General features: G+C 41.9%; 1 protein-coding gene across 1 annotated transcript in view; it reads left to right on the forward strand.

The window, feature by feature from the left end:
* AATF (apoptosis antagonizing transcription factor) overlaps window positions 1–16,221 on the forward strand; it is a 182,652-nt gene that overhangs the window by 137,887 nt on the left and 28,544 nt on the right. Inside the window, exon 11 of the mRNA XM_075335852.1 lies at window positions 3,361–3,432. Within this exon, the coding sequence (XP_075191967.1) occupies window positions 3,361–3,432 (72 nt within the window). The remainder of the gene's footprint in view (window positions 1–3,360; window positions 3,433–16,221) is intronic.

The following is a 16,221-nucleotide window of genomic DNA, read 5'->3' on the forward strand; positions in this document are numbered from 1 at the left end:
AAGGGGGTGGCACAGGCACCACTAAGGGAGGCACAGGCATCACTAGGAGGAGACTGGGGGGCACGGACAGCACTTGCAGAGCACAGATATCACTAAGGGGTACACAGCACTGGAAGTGGTATACAGTACTGGAGGGAACACAACATTGAGGGTGATGCACATCACTGGGGGCTGCACACAGCACTGGATGGATGGAGCACGTTGCACCGGAGAAGGGGGGGAGCGGGCACACGGCGCAGGAAAGCGGGCGGCACACGGCGCAGGAAAGCGGGCGGCACACGGCGTCGGAAAGCGGGAGGCACACGGCCCTGGAGAGCGGCCACACAATGCTAGAAGCACTGAAGCTGCTGTGGGACGGAAGCGCAGAGCGCTAAACCCACCCACAAAGTCCTGAGCACGCTGGCACCTGCCAGAGAGAAAGCCCATAGGTGCGTACAAGCAGCGCATGTGGGGATTTAAAGGGCCGGCGGCCAAAGCATTGCCACCACCGAGAATCTGTCCAGGGGCTGCAGAAAAGGACATGGCGGGCCGCATGCCAGAGGTTCCCCACCCCTGATGTAAAAGAAAGTTCTGATGAGTTCAGCAACGCCAAACATAAAAGACAAAAGAAAACGTAATAATGTCTAGCCAAGTTAAGATTTCTTCGAAAGAGTTTGGTTTTGGTCAAAGCCCTTAAAAATGTCTTTGGGGTTTTTTTTTTTTTTATTCAGTTAACTCAAACCAAACTACCAAATTCTGCTACAAAGGTAAGACTGTCACAGGTCATGCATGCATCATGGCAAATCAACAAACAAGAATGAGGTTCTGCACTACCTTGATGAGCGCTTTGCGATGCCAAGGAGGAGTGAGCTGGTCAGTTCCTTCCGTTAACACTAGTAGTCCCAGAAATGTCAAGATCCCCCCTGAAGTCCCGAAAGTGGGTCAAATGACATACAATAAACTTAATAGGACGAACTAGAAACTAAATGGCTAAACTCAATGGAAAACAACAACCTCCTGTGGTGCGACAGTAATGGCATTAATTACAGAACAAAAGAAGGTGATTATAGGATGTTAGTTAAAATTCTTCAGGTCATTCGACCCGTCTCTGGGTTCCAAAGGTAGAAATGTTAAATGACCCCTCTCTGGGACTTCTAGTGTTAAGTGGGTCTCCGGTGCACGTGGAAAGGAGGCAGATGAAGTTTACAAGCATCCATAGGAGTAGAAAATCCACGGCACATCCAGTAAGTTTCCCAAAAGTGCTTTATTTTACTTCCATGTGTGCATTAAAAGAGCAGGCAGAGAATCGGTGCAGGTCTCTAAAGGACGACGGCCATTTCGTACCTCTTGGTACTTCGACAGGTCCCGTTGAAGTACCAAGGGTTAAGAAACGGTCGTCGTCCTTTAGAGACCTGCACCCAGTTCTCTGCCCGCTCTTTTAATGCACACATGGAAGTAAAATAAAGCACTTTTGTGAAACTTACTGGATGTGCCGTGGACTTTCTACTCCTATGGATGCTTGTATACACCATGGCAAAACTGAGCACTGCAACAAGGCATAAGGTAATTCTACTGCATCAGCCAGCTCTTCCCCAGCTGAAATATATATCAGTAATTAGAAAGCAATCCTGCCACTTGGTGAAAAATATCAGCTGGTTGAACTGATGGCCTATAAAAAGGTGTCTCATTACCATGGTGCCACACAAGAAACGTCTCATGATTGGTGAAAACCAGTGAGCTTTCTCAAGATCTTTACAACCTAATTGTTGTAAAACATACTGATGGCATTGGTTACAGAAGAATTTCTAAACTACTGAAGGCTCCAGTGAGCACTGCTGGGACAATAATCAGTAAGTCAAACATAATTTTACCATAAACCGGCCACAACCAGGTGCTTTCAGACAAAGGATTGGGAAGAATTATCAGAAAAGACCAAGAGCCAAGGCCCACCTGTGTAGATGTCCAGAAAGACTGTGTATCAACGGGCACAATAATTTCAAAGAAAACAATTAGTAATGCGCTAAACCTCCATGGTCTAGATGCACACTCACCAGAGAAGACTCCATTGCTGAACAAAATAAATGTGCTTGAACATGCTAAGTTAGCTCAATTACATTCAGATAAGTTTGTGAAATACTGGAAACATATAGTCTGGTCAGCTGCAACCAAAATTGAACTTTTTAGATGCCATAATACATCCCATGTTTGGAGGCCAGAAGGCATTTCATATCGCCCCAAAATCACTATACCAGCATTGTAGTTTGGAGGTGAGAAAATCATGGTGTGGGGCTGTTTTTCAGCATATGACAGTAGCAAACTTCATATTGCAATCTACCAGGATGATGAAGATGAAAGGAGGGTGGACATTTCAGAAAGATAATGCTCCCAAACACACAGCCAAGGAAACTCTCAATTGGTGTTAGAGAGAAAATAAAGCTGCTAGAATGGCCCAGCTATTCATCTGACCTGAATCCAATAGAACATTTATGGAAAGTACTAAAGATCAGAGTTCATAGAAGGAGCCCATGGAACCTTCAGGATTTGAAGAGTGTTTGCGTGGAAGAATGGACCTAAACAACACTTGAGTAATAGATGTGACTTGTTTCTCCCTACAGGAGCCATCGTGAAGCTGTCATCACCAACAGAGGTACTTGTATTAAAGTGAACCTGTCAGGCCCAATATGCACCCAGAACCACGAGCAGTTGTGGGTGTATATTGCTAATCCCTGCCTAATTGTCCCTGTATACACTGGCATAGATAAAGAGATCATTAGAAAAAGTATTTCTAAAGATCTTATATCATATGCTAAAGAGCGCGGGGACTAGACCCCCGGGCGTTAGTTCCCCTGGCTAGTCGGACTATTAGCATGTTAGTACACCCCTGTTGGCGTGCTAACATACTAATGAATGCACAGCGTCAGAGGATGATCTCACTCACTTCTCCGCTGGCATCACCACGTGATGCTGTATTTCGGCTCAGTGCTTTTGACCTCGGAGTTTGGTTCTCTTTTTGGACCTGACAGGGTCCCTTTAAGTATTAAATTTCAGAAAGTGTGTTTAATACTTTTTCCCTGTGTCACTTTTCATTGTTACACATCACTAAATTTATGGACATCTATGGTTTGATTTTTTTGCCTGTGTGGATTTGATGGGTTGGTACCAATATCTGGTGAGAAATTCATGTCAACAGCACCTTTAGAAATATATTTACTTAGAAAATTGGTGTTTTAATACAGATTTCACCTGCTGTACATTTGCATGATTTTTCTTACACAGCTGACCATAAATATATTGTAAGCTTTTTGTCATGCAAACATTAACAAAATGATTTGATTCCTGCAATGCATGTTTTAACGCTGCTGCTTGTGTTTCTTTATGCAGGTATCATGTTCATAGCAAGTTGGTGAGCTTCATGGCTCCTATTGGCCACAGCACAATGAATGATGAGGCCAGGTGAGTAATAGGCTAATAATGTTTATCAAATGGCTCCATGACAGCATGACATTGACTTGTTCTTCATTCTGGTATCCTGTTTTTTCCTTATCAGTTCAGCATTTGTCACCACTGTCATAGAAAGACATTGTCTGTACACTGCTTTGGTCTTGCACAGCTGATATTCATATAATAGTATAAAGTACATACATCTCTCCAAGTTTACCGTAACCTAAAACCATCTAGAAATCTGACAAAATAATTTTTTCATAAAACTTATAGAAATTTTCATTCGAAATGAATTAATTTTAGATAGATATAGATTAACTGTTTCTTGTCCATGTTGATGTAATCAAACTGTTCAGTGTTTGCACATCTGTCAGAAGAACATAGCCTGGTCTGTAGCTTCCGTTTCTGCTGCTCACACCTCCAGATACTATGGGTAATCTGGGGATCTAGCCTTTGTGTCATTCATTCCAGAGGGATACTGGTGAGGGGATGTTCACTTGGCTTCCAAACAATTAATTTTTGTTATGCGATCTTCCTGATTTTTGTTGCTGATGTATATACCATTTTTTTTACCATATTTCTATTCTATTGTAGGTTTTATTTTAATAAGTATTTTCTGCAAATATTAAAGGGACTCTGTCAGCATATTTTTGCTATTTAATGATGTAGAGACAGAGCAAGCAGCCCAGTAAGACATAGTTACATAGGTTGAAAAAAGACCTAGGTCCATCTAGTTCAACCTTCCTCCACCAATTATACATTTTGTCACCAAGTCATTTATAACTGACAATGTTGTGTGTACTGAGGAAATCATCCAGCCCTGGAATCAGCATTTTATTGTTCTTACATACCAAAAACCTGGTGACAGTTTCCCATGAAATAAGCTGGAATTATATTCCCTTTTGCTATAACTAAAATACTTGTTATTAAATCTTTTCCACGTAACCCCTTACATGACACTAAGCGGATTGCAAAAAGGTCAGAATCCCCCTTTGTTCACATCCATGTGCTTGTATGTTTCTGAATTTCACTGCGTGTCTGCAGAGGTGTTTTGGCCTGGAACGGCGAATCTGTGAATGCTTGTTTACTTCTGGATTACTTTGATCTCCTCCTCCTCCGAGGGGTACACTACATGTTTTCAGGATGTATGCTTTCTCCTTTTGTCTATATCTTGATGAGACCTTTAAGTTTCCATTACAAAACTGTTTAAATAACAATAACATGCACCTTTAAGTTTTTCCTTTTTTTTTCCCCTTATTTTTACATTTCTATTATTATTATTATTATTATTATTATTATTATTATTATTATTATTATTATTATTTATGATAATAACCTGTAGTTATGCAAGAGGAACTCACTCTGGCCATGTAACTGAACATAGCCAACAATTTATATCTGATTTCTCTGACCTGTGCTATGGTATAAGAATGCATAATCCTTATTGGTAAGTAGAGACCAGCATACCGTCCATACGTTTGCATTTCTGCTGCCTGTGGTTTAAAGAGAGCATTTGATTTCCCACCACACAGTTGAGTGACAATGTTTTATCTGTTGCTTCGTTAGAGCAGCTCATTCTTTTGGATGATTTTTGTTGTTTACCATAAATGGGGCAATGCCTCATCCAGCGTCGTCAGCATAACTGAGCGCCAACGTTCCACTGCAGTACGGAGAGTAACGGAGGTGCTAATGATCCCTGTTCTTTATAGCTGCATGCAGCCTTCTCACTCACCCGGAAGGTACAATCATTATACCGTCCGGGCGACACAGCTCTCGCTAACGTGACAGCTCTCACAGAGGCATTGGAGATGGAAATTAAAAAGATAAGAGTGGAAGAGTGCATTCACTGGGCAAACATTTTATACAGCCCCGTCCTGTCCATAGCACCATAAGGATATACATGGTCATTTATAAAACATTGTGTGTGAGATATATATATTACATGTAAGATGTCATTTAACTGTATTCTACAATTAGAGGGAGTGTTGGCCTGTGAAGCCATATCTCAGCACTTATCGGGCATTCTGTACAAAGAGCAAATGTAAAAATAGGCGTCCAGCTCAGTCGTTCATCCCTGGTATTTTCAGTGCCTCTATTTTTTTTTTTGCACACAAACAATCCTTACCAAGGCTATAAAGTCATCCACTGCAGGCATTTTAATTTGCTATTTATTTGTATACAAAATTATTTTTACTTATTGTTCCAATAATCTTATACTATAATATGTTCTTGGGCCTGAAAGTTAAGAAGCTTTATTTTTCGTGCTATACCAAGGTTCTATAACTACAACACCAATGTAATTCATTTACACTCTATAAGAAGCATGCTGATATGAGGCTCACTTAGGCTGCTTTCACACATCCGGTTTTTGCAGTGCGGCTCAATCCGGCTCAAAAACCTATGCAACGGATGCGGCGAAAAAAACGAATCTGTTGCATAAGTTTTTCTATGCGGCCCGTCCGTTTTTTGACGGATGCGGCTTAATACTGAGCATGCGCAGAGCAAAAAAACACATCCGGCGGCCGGATGCGGTTTTTGCCACAGGACGCTGCATCTGGCGTCCATAGGCTTGCATTGTAAATTGCGCCGGATTCGGCACGATGCAGTTTTTTCGCCGCACAAAAAACGTGCCAGGCAACGTTCCATCCAGCCGCCGCATGGGCTAAAAAACTTGACGCAACGCAAGGCCATGCGGCACCATACGACGCTAATGCAAGTCTATGCAGAAAAAAAAATGCAACCGGCGGCAAAAAAAACGGTTGCGTTTTTTCTGCAAAGCGCCGTATTGTGCCGATCAGCAAAAACCGGATGTGTGAAAGCAGCCTTAGAGTGCATTGCTATAGTTTGGTGACACCATGTAAATTAATCATGCTCACCAGAGCAGTCAAGACTGTTTGTTTTTGTTTTTTTTTATTTTTGTTTTACTATGTTTTTATCACATTTTTTTTGTCTATATTAAGCTGCCTAATCACTGTATTGGGTGGCATTTTCAGAACTTCTTGATTGGCCCATTTTTCTATTATCATGGCTTTGTCCTAACATTTTATGAAGCAAAAGTGTAACTAGTCACAGTCTAGTAATTATAACTAAACAATCTAAAGTAAGTGTAATGGGGGCTGTCCCTTTTCAGAAAACTTTTTTTTTTTTTTTCCGGGCTGCTCAGTTTGCTTAACAAAATAAAAAGGAAAAACCATGAAATTCGCTTTACTTACCCTCTAAATCCAGCGTTGTCTGTCACTACTACAGTGATTGTGCATAGGCTCTGGCAGACGTCAGTCATGCAGCTAAACAGGCTGCAGCTGAAGATACACCGCTGGATTTGAGGATGGTAACTAAATTTGTTTTTTTTTTTTCCCTTCGTTTAACAAACAGAGCCTGCAAGTAAATTTTTCTGGAAAAAAAAACAAAGTCTGCATGGCATTCCAATAATATAAATTTGGTATGCTAATGCATGCAGAAAATGTAATTAAAAGGAATCAGTTGGCTGGAAATGATGCCTAGTCTCACCACGCATTACTTCTAGAATGTACAAAGTGTACTTCCGATGTCAGAATGATTCTGCAGCGCTGCTCTGTGCTTTCTTCCAATCATCAGTTAGAAATTCAATATATTCATGTTTTCATGATGAGCATTGGTTAGAAGACCATTCCACCACCCCCTATTTGTGATTGACAGATTTATCTTTTTTGTTCTAATACTGCAGTTCTCCCTATAACGGTCAGGAGGTATTGATAAAAAAAAATTGTTCACATCATTTTTGTGAAAAACATTTTTTTTTACATTTTTATTAAACATCAAGGCAAAAAGACAAGGTTGAAATATGCAAACCGAATGAATAGTCTGTAGAATTTCCCCAACTGCAATGTCCTCTATGAATATAGCACATTCCCCAATTTCTCAAACGCCATGAATATGAAGAAATGTAATACATGCAATAAAGAGGTCCCAATATAGAAAATATAGATAAGAGTTCTGACACTGGAGCAGTTCAAGGGTAAAATCTGGAGAGAGGGGGCAACAATCAGTCGCCAAACCATCTGCATTGCAGTATGAGACCAGACCATATATATGGCAAATTATATTAGGGCTATTCTCAACAAGGATGATGGCTTTCAGGCTTGGTCACTAAAAATTATGTAGCATCTATGTTAGGGAAAGAAAAGCTTTAGATCAGTTGTGCAAGTGCTTTTTCTTTCTCCTTGTCAAGACATAACTCTATTATACTGCAGTATGTCCTTAGCTCCGTCCATCAAGCCTCTACATCCCTAAATGATTCCAATTTCCAGTCCTGTACAAATGCTTATTGCAGCTGTCAGCATTATCCAAGTTAATTTCTCTCCAGCTCCTTTGTTGTAATGTATCTGGATTTATCCCAAGTTGTATTTTTGGACCAAGATCAATACTTAAGGGAACAGGAAGTTTTTATGAAATACAGCACTTTAGTCCAGTATTAAAGTAATTTACAAGCAGCGCCAGTCATGTGTAATTTTAACACTTGTTTCATTGTAGCGCTCATAGAAGATTACTAGTCAGTGTTTACAGCTTTATGCTACATGTTAACATTTATTTATTTTATCCTGTCTTTGTAGTTCTGTCTTCAAATTACATAAATGGATATTTATTAATTTCTATTTATGCCTGGAAATTTCCTTTTACACATAAGGTTTTCCTTGTATATAGATTTTAACCTATTAACTAAGGCTAAGTTCACATGGCCAGTAATCCTCCTTTAGAACTGATCCGTTGTAGAATAAAAAACAAAAGTTGTGTAAACACCATTTTTTTTATCAGTTTTGTGTTTTTTGCATGTTTTTCATTGTTTTTTGCAAACATATGCTAATAAGTTGCTTTTTACAGTACCAGCAAAACCTATGAGATTCCAGAAATCGCATGCACACACTTGCTTTTTTTCCCTGACTGAAATGGGAAACTGCTTTGTTTTTGCAGGAAGCAGCATGTCCATTCTTTCTGCATTTTTGATGCTTTTTCAGCATTGAAAGCAATGGCTATGACAAAATGCAGCTGCGTCTTTTTTTTTGCTGCTTTTTTGGTGAATGAAAGTAACTTTAAACATGTAGTGTAGACAAATTACACACCAAAATGCAGCAAAAAAATGCAGTTTGTTTTTTTCTGTCAACAGATTAGGATTTGCTAGCAAAAATGCTGTGTGAACATAGCCTAACAAGAACATATGGCTGTCGTGTCTTTCCTAGTGAGGGGAAAATTAAATTGGACATCTGTACTTAGTAATGAAAGTAATCCAGAGTCGATCCATTTGTTACATGTGAGCATCTCTAAATTTCAATTAAAACAGAAGTGTGTTCCAACTTCCAAGTCTTCCTGTTTCTGAATTTGCTGATTTTGACTGAAAAAACCCCAAACACAATGGTCACAAATATGTCCTTGTGAACAAGTCTATGCTTTCTGAGTTTTTGGAAAATATTGCCCCTTATGGAATTGGCGATGGCCTCAAGTCCTGTATAGTTATAGAAAACAAAAAAATATAACCTGTTAATTCCATAAATCAGCAACTATGTTTTGGCCACATTCTACTTTTCTAGAATTAACAGGTTAAATTTGCTGAAGCCTCAAGCAGTGTTATCTTCTGAAGTCACAGGTTAGTCTGACAGGTAAGACAAGATTGCAAATATGCAACAATGATTTAATCGGTTAGAACAAGAGCAATATTTTAACTTGGGATACCTTTTAACAGCATCATTAAGGCCTCTCATTACTCTTTTATTAGAGGCTTGCTCTGTTTCTTATCTGATTACAGACTGAACATAACTCATGGCACTGATTTGATCTCTTGTTAAAGAGGATTATAGCTTTGCATTAACTCAGATTGACACGGTTTATAATTCGATTGTTGATACCCATCCTAACACTGTCACATGTTTGACCCCCTACACCTCCTCTCAGTTGAGCTATTGAAAAGAACAGCCATATATCATCATTAAAGATGGCATTCTACATTCGGGCTGGAGAGGTTTCTTGTGCTGGAATTACTGAAGGTACAAAAGAAGACTTACAATTGTTTTGTTATAGGGAGCTAAAAATATATAACTTTTTCCCATATAGGATATGCACATTTAACAGAAATTGAACTGGAAGTGTTGATGTCACTAAACTAACTGGAAATCTATATTGCATAAAACTTAGAGGTTTGTACAAGACTATAATCCTTATTGGATACAGTCTCATTTGGAGCTATGTAAAGGAAACCTGGCAGCAGGTTTTTGCTATTTAATCTGAGAGCTGCATTGTGTAAATGTAGAGACCCTGATTCTATGGATGTGTCACTTAATAGACTGTGTTGTTGTTTTTATAAAATAAGTGTTTTAGCAGCAGGAGATTATCACTAAAGGACTAGTTGTCTTGTGCCATGTAGTCATTGATTAGCAGCTTTCTGCCAATTTACAGTGTGGACAGGAAGTTGTCAATCAGTGGTGTGGGTGGGGTTATACAAAGCTCCATATTCTGTATAGTACAAGATCTGCAGAAGATAAGTGATTTTAACAATACCACATCAAGTAGCCCAGAAAGTGATACATATCTTTATCGCATGCTGCTCTGAGCTTACATAACAAACCTGGTGACAGATTACATGTAAGTGATTGCAGCATTTCTGAATTGGCAAAATACAATCTGCCAGCAGTATAATCTGTATTGCAACCTCCCCCCCCCAACATCATCTGTTTAGATAAGGATATAGCATGTCTGATATTGGTCTCCTGACCCTTTTGTTCTCAGCAAGAAAATCTAGAGCCAAAGGACTCTGATGGCGTTTGTCTTATGGAGAACACGAGCACTCCTCTATATGGAGAAGTTGGGAGAGTTAGCTGCTAGCCAAACATTATTCAGCAGAACTGGCTGTTTGTATTGTTCCAATAGGCTTCCTGTCAGTAAAATTTTGACAGACAAATATAATATATATATATATATGTATGTATATATATGTGTGTGTGTGTGTGTGTGTGTGTGTGTGTGTATGTATATATGTATGTATATCAAAATCAATCAAATCAATCAAGGTAATCAAAAAATTAAGTGTTTTAGTATAAAAAAAAATAGTGACGTTTTCATTTTTTTTTTATATATATATATTTTATATATATATGCTTTATCATAAAAACAAATACACCTAAAAAGTGTAGATATTACTGAAGAGCAAGCACTACCATGCTCAGGTGCTCTGCACTCAAAACGAGCAGCTCAGACAGGCTCGACTACAGAAAAATTCCAGCATGTTTCCGGAAGATCATCAGGAAAAATGCTCGAGCTTCTCATTGACTTCCATTATACTTAGTACACGAGTCAAGCCCGTCCGTGGGACAGAGCAGCTCGTTTTGAATTTTGAGTACCTGACCAAGCATGGTAGTGCTCACTAGAGGTGAGCAAACCTAAAGTTGGTTTTAGAACCGAACAACTTAAAAAACAGGGTTCGGGGTTCGAAGTTGGAATGCTTTACGTGCAAACGTAACTCGCACAAGCAACTCTGTTTTCAGTTACATTTGGTGCTCAGACCTGTGCGAGCCGCTTGCAGTGTTTGAACGGCTCGCACTGGGGTTAACAACAACAATGTGATCACATGTGGTGTGCAACCCCCAAAAAAAAAAATTTTAAATGTCAGCCCACGCTCCCCCAGAAGTGATCTGCTTATAGCTAGCTGTTTGTGGGTGGAGACTCAAACTGCCAGTCAGTGTTTTTGAACCTCTTCAGGCAAGGTTCGGACATGTGGAGGTTCGGTTCGTTTGCTGCCAGCGAACCGAACCTCTAATGGTTTGTTCATCTTTAGTGCTCATTCATTACTGGTAGATATATTTTGGCATATCTGCATCCATAATATCCTGAACTCTACAACTAAGGCCTCGCTCACATTATCCTGTGGCATCAGATTCAATATGCTAATGACCCTCGGCTCAGGCTCTGCTGCAAGCGTGAGACGATTGTCATGCGACTTTGCAATCGGATCACAGGTGCGGAGGAGAGGGAGAGAGATTAATCTCTCCATCTTCTCCAGTGCACTTTGATGTCATCTGAGTACATTCCAATGTTTCTCGCGCGCGCACACACACACACACACACACACACTCTTATAGACTTTGTATGGGTGCAAGTGAGCCAAGACTTGCAGACAATTGCAGCAATTTTTATTTTTTCCTCAGTCCGATTTACAGTGTTTTTATCCCATACCACTAAATAATGCCAAAATTGTCAGTCATATCTTCCCCTAAATGGTACTAATGCAAAATGTCTCGTTCAGCCAAAAATAAGGTCTCATACAGTCACAGCAGCAACTAAAAAATGAAATAAAATGGCTGTCACAAAAAATGTTGTGTTGTGCAAAACCAGTAAGCGTAAAAACATATATACAAATTGTATATTAACATAATAGTACTGACTTACTGAATAAGGACTCATTCACAGCTTTTTATTTTGTGCAGGATCTACCTTTTGGGCTATATGACCATTTTTATAATCCCTGTGTAGTCCCTTTTTCTTGAATGAAAAGAAAAGTGTTTTGCTCTGGGTTTGTTTTTTTGTTTTTGTTTTTTTTAAGGCTTCTATTAACTATGAATAGAATAACTGAACTATTATGTCCATATTCTACCCATTAAAAAAAGTGATCCAATAAAAACTGACTTGCGAATGAAACCTAAAATTAACATGATACACAGTGAACACTTAAACTTTCAACGTCAGGATTTTTTTTAACCCCTTCAGCCCCCAGCCTGTTTTCACCTTAAAGACCCGGCCATTTTTTGCAATTTTTACCAGTGTCTCTTTGACAGGTTATAACTCTGGAACGTTTCAACGGATCCTGGCGATACTCATTGTTTTTTCGTGTCATATTGTACTTCATGTCAGTGGTAAATTTAGGATGATATGTTTTGCGTTTATTTGTTAAAATTTCGTAAATTTGGCGAAAATTTTGAAAATTTCGCAATTTTCAAAATTTGAAATTTTATGCCCATAAATCTGAGAGATATGTCACACAAAATACTTACTAAATAACATTTCCCACATGTCTGCTTTACACCAGCGCAATTTTTGAAACAAAATTTTTTTTTTCCGTTAGGAAGTTAGAAGGGTTCAAAGTTCATCAGCAATTTCTCATTTTTCAAACACAATTTACAAAAAAAAACTTTTTTAGGTACTATATCACATTTGGAGTGATTTGAGAAACCTAGGTGACAGAAAATACCCAAAAGTGACCCCATTCTAAAATCTGCACCCCCTCACACTGCTCAAAACCTCATCCAAGAAGTTTATTAACCCTTTAGGTGCTTCACAGGACACAAAGCAATGTGGAAGGAAAAAATGAAAATGTTACTTTTTTACACAAAAATGTTACTTTAGCCATAAAATGTAGCATTTTCACAAGGGTATCAGGAAAAATGCCTCATAAAATGTATCGTGCATTTTCTCCTGAGTACGCAGATACCTCATATGTGGTGGAAATCAAATGTTTGGGCACACGTCAGGACTCCGGCAAGGAGCGCCATTTGAATTTTTCAGTGCAAAATTAGCTGCACTCATTAGCGGTCGCCATGTCGGGTTTGAAGACCCCCTGAGGTGCCTAAACAATGGAGCTCCCCCACAAGTGACCCCATTTTGGAAACTAGAGCCCTCAAATAATTTTTCTAGATGTTTGATGTGCACTTTGAACCCCTGGGGGCTTCACAGAAGTTTATAACGTTGAGCTGTGAAAAGAAAAAACAAATTTACCACAAAACTGTTGCTTCAACTAGGTAGCTTTTTTTTTTTCCACAAGGGTATCAGGAAAAAATGCACCATAAAATGTATTGTCCATTTTCTCCTGGAGCTCCCCCACAATTGACCCCATTTTGGAAACTAGACCCCTTATGGAATTTATCTAGCCGTTTAGTGAGCACTTTGAACCCCCTGGAGGCTTCACAAACGTTTGTAATGTTCAGCCGTGAAAATAATTTTTTTATTTTTTTTTTTACCACAAAATTGTTTTTTTTTCACAAGGGTATCAGGAAAAAATGCACCATAAAACGTATTATGCAATTTCTACTGAGTACGCAGATACCTCATATCTGGTGGAAATCAATTGTTTGAGCACACAGCGGGGCTCAGAAGAGAAGGAGCATCATTTGACATCAAAATTGGTTGGCATTATTAGCAGATGCCATGTTGCATTTGGAGACCCCCTGAGGTGCCTAAACAATAGAGCTCCCCCATTTTGGAAACTAGACCTCCCCCCCCCCCCCATACAAAAAAAAATAGTTTTGCGAAATAAAAAATACGGACGTCAGTAATAAAAAAAAATAATAAAATAATGAGCGCCTTCAATTGACACTATGGCAAGTGCCACACGTGAGAGCGATGCACGAATCTCGCATCGCATCATTCGGCACAGCCGCACACTCCTGTCTGGAAGAGAGCGACCGTGCCGGATGATGCGATGTGAGACTCGTGCATCGCTCTCACGTGTGGCACTGGGCTGACCCTTACAATATTCAGTAAAAAATTCTGTAGTTGACGATTACTACACTATAGTTTTACTGGCCCTAAACTAAGTTTTTGTATTTCTTTCTTAGTTTACAGGAAAAAAAATCAAGACGCACGCACGGATGTGCTGCAAAAAGGGGGGGACTAGGTGGGATGAAAAAAAAGATGGATGAAGGATGGGAAAGGGCGCAGCGGAGGATGGGAGAGGGCGCAGCAGATGGAAGAGCGGTGGAGGATGGGAGAGGGCGGGCAGCAGATCAGAGTGAGAGGTGGGGGAGGGGGCTTCAGATGAAGAGGATGAGAGAGAGCAGGCAGCAGATCAAGGAGGGTGAGAGAGGGGGCAGCAGATCAGGGAGGAAAGCAGCAGATCAGGGAGGGGGGCAGCAGCTGATGAGGCAGAGCGGGCAGCAGATCTGGGAGGGTGAGATAGGGGAGGGGGCAGCAGATTGGGAAGGTGAGATGGCGGAGGGCCGGCAGCAGATCGAGAAAATGAGATGGTGGAGGGCCGGCAGCAGATCGAGAAGGTGAGATGGTGGAGGGCCGGCAGCAGATCGAGAAGGTGAGATGGTGGAGGGCCGGCAGCAGATCGGGAAGGTGAGATGGTGGAGGGCCGGCAGCAGATCGGGAAGGTGAGATGGTGGAGGGCCGGCAGCAGATCCGGAAGGTGAGATGGTGGAGGGCCGGCAGCAGATCGGGAAGGTGACATGGTGGAGGGTCGGCAGCAGATCGGGAAGGTGACATGGTGGAGGGCCGGCAGCAGATCGGGAAGGTGACATGGTGGAGGGCCGGCAGCAGATCGGGAAGGTGGGATGGTGGACAGCGGGCAGGAGATCGCGGAGGTGAGATGGCGGGCAGCGGGCAGGAGATCACAGAGGTGACATGGCGGACAGCGGGCAGGAGATCGCAGAGGTGAGATGGCGGACAGCGGGCAAAAGATCGCGGAGGTGAGATGGCGACAGCGGGCAAAAGATCGCGGAGGTGAGATGGCGACAGCGGGCAGCAGATTGCACAGGGTGGGAGATGGTGGAGGGGGCAGCAGATGAGGATGGGAGAGAGCGGGCAGCAGCTCATGGGAGAGAGCGGTGGCAGATGGAGGCGGCTGCAGCAGATAGGAGATCGGCGGTGGGGGATCGGCGGCAGTGGCAGCGGATCGGGGGCAGAGGCTTACCAGGGCACTTGCAGGGATCGCTCCCTTTGGCTTCCACGACGGAGTAAAGCGGAGGGGAGTGGTCACAGGCCCCAGATCCACGGTGATTGGAGAGATCGGTCACAAGGCCGATCTCTCCGATCAGAGCTGGGGGTGGGTGAAGCACCGATCACTCAGCTCCAACCAATGGCCAGTGCTACAGCTGCACTGATCAGGGCTGGATTTCAATGTTTCAGCCATTTTCAATGGCTGACACATTACAGTGGCTGTGATTGGCTGAGCGGTGTTCGTCAGCCAATCACAGCCTCCGTAGGTCCGGGGAGGAGGCACCACCCCTCCTGAGGTCAGGCAGAAGTCCCCTCCTCCCCGAATCTAAGGTTAGTGTGAACCGATCGCACTCTCCGGGGCTGCGATTTCGCCATGACGTACTGGGTACGTCATGGGTCGTTTAGCACCATGTCACCATGACGTACCCAGTACGTCAAGGGTCGTTAAGGGGTTAAATTATTTTATATTTTGTGCCTTTAGCAGCTAGGATAATCTTCACACTTTTTAAATCGTGAAAAAAAATATGGGCATTGTGTAATAAATTTTTGCATGTATCATCATCTTCTGAGAGCCGTAACATTTTACATTTCTTTGTCGCTCCATTGGGAGACCCAGACAATTGGGTGTATAGGCTATGCCTCCGGAGGCCGCACAAAGTATTACACTAAAAGTGTAAAGCCCCTCCCCTTCTGCCTATACACCCCCTGTGCTCCCACGGGCTCCTCAGTTTTTTGCTTTTTGCGAAGGAGGCAGACCTGCACACATAGCTCCACAGATTAGTCAGCAGCAGCTGCTGACTATGTCGGATGGAAGAAAAGTGGGCCCATATAGGGCCCCCAGCATGCTCCCTTCTCACCCCACTCTTGTCGGCGGTGTTGTTAAGGTTGAGGTATCCATTGCGGGTACGGAGGCTGGAGCCCACATGCTGTTTTCCTTCCCCATCCCCCTTAGGGCTCTGGGTGAAGTGGGATCCTAATCGGTCTCCAGGCACTGAGACCGTGCTTCATCCACAACTCCTGAGGAGCCTGCTGGATAGGAGCCGAGTATCGTTCAGGGACATGGCCCTGCTACTTTGAGGTACTCTGTGTCCCCGTGGGGACCGCGCACAGCAACACTCCAGCATT

This window comes from Anomaloglossus baeobatrachus, chromosome 2 (assembly GCF_048569485.1).
Source record: "Anomaloglossus baeobatrachus isolate aAnoBae1 chromosome 2, aAnoBae1.hap1, whole genome shotgun sequence".
NCBI classification, from domain to species: Eukaryota; Metazoa; Chordata; class Amphibia; order Anura; family Aromobatidae; genus Anomaloglossus; species Anomaloglossus baeobatrachus.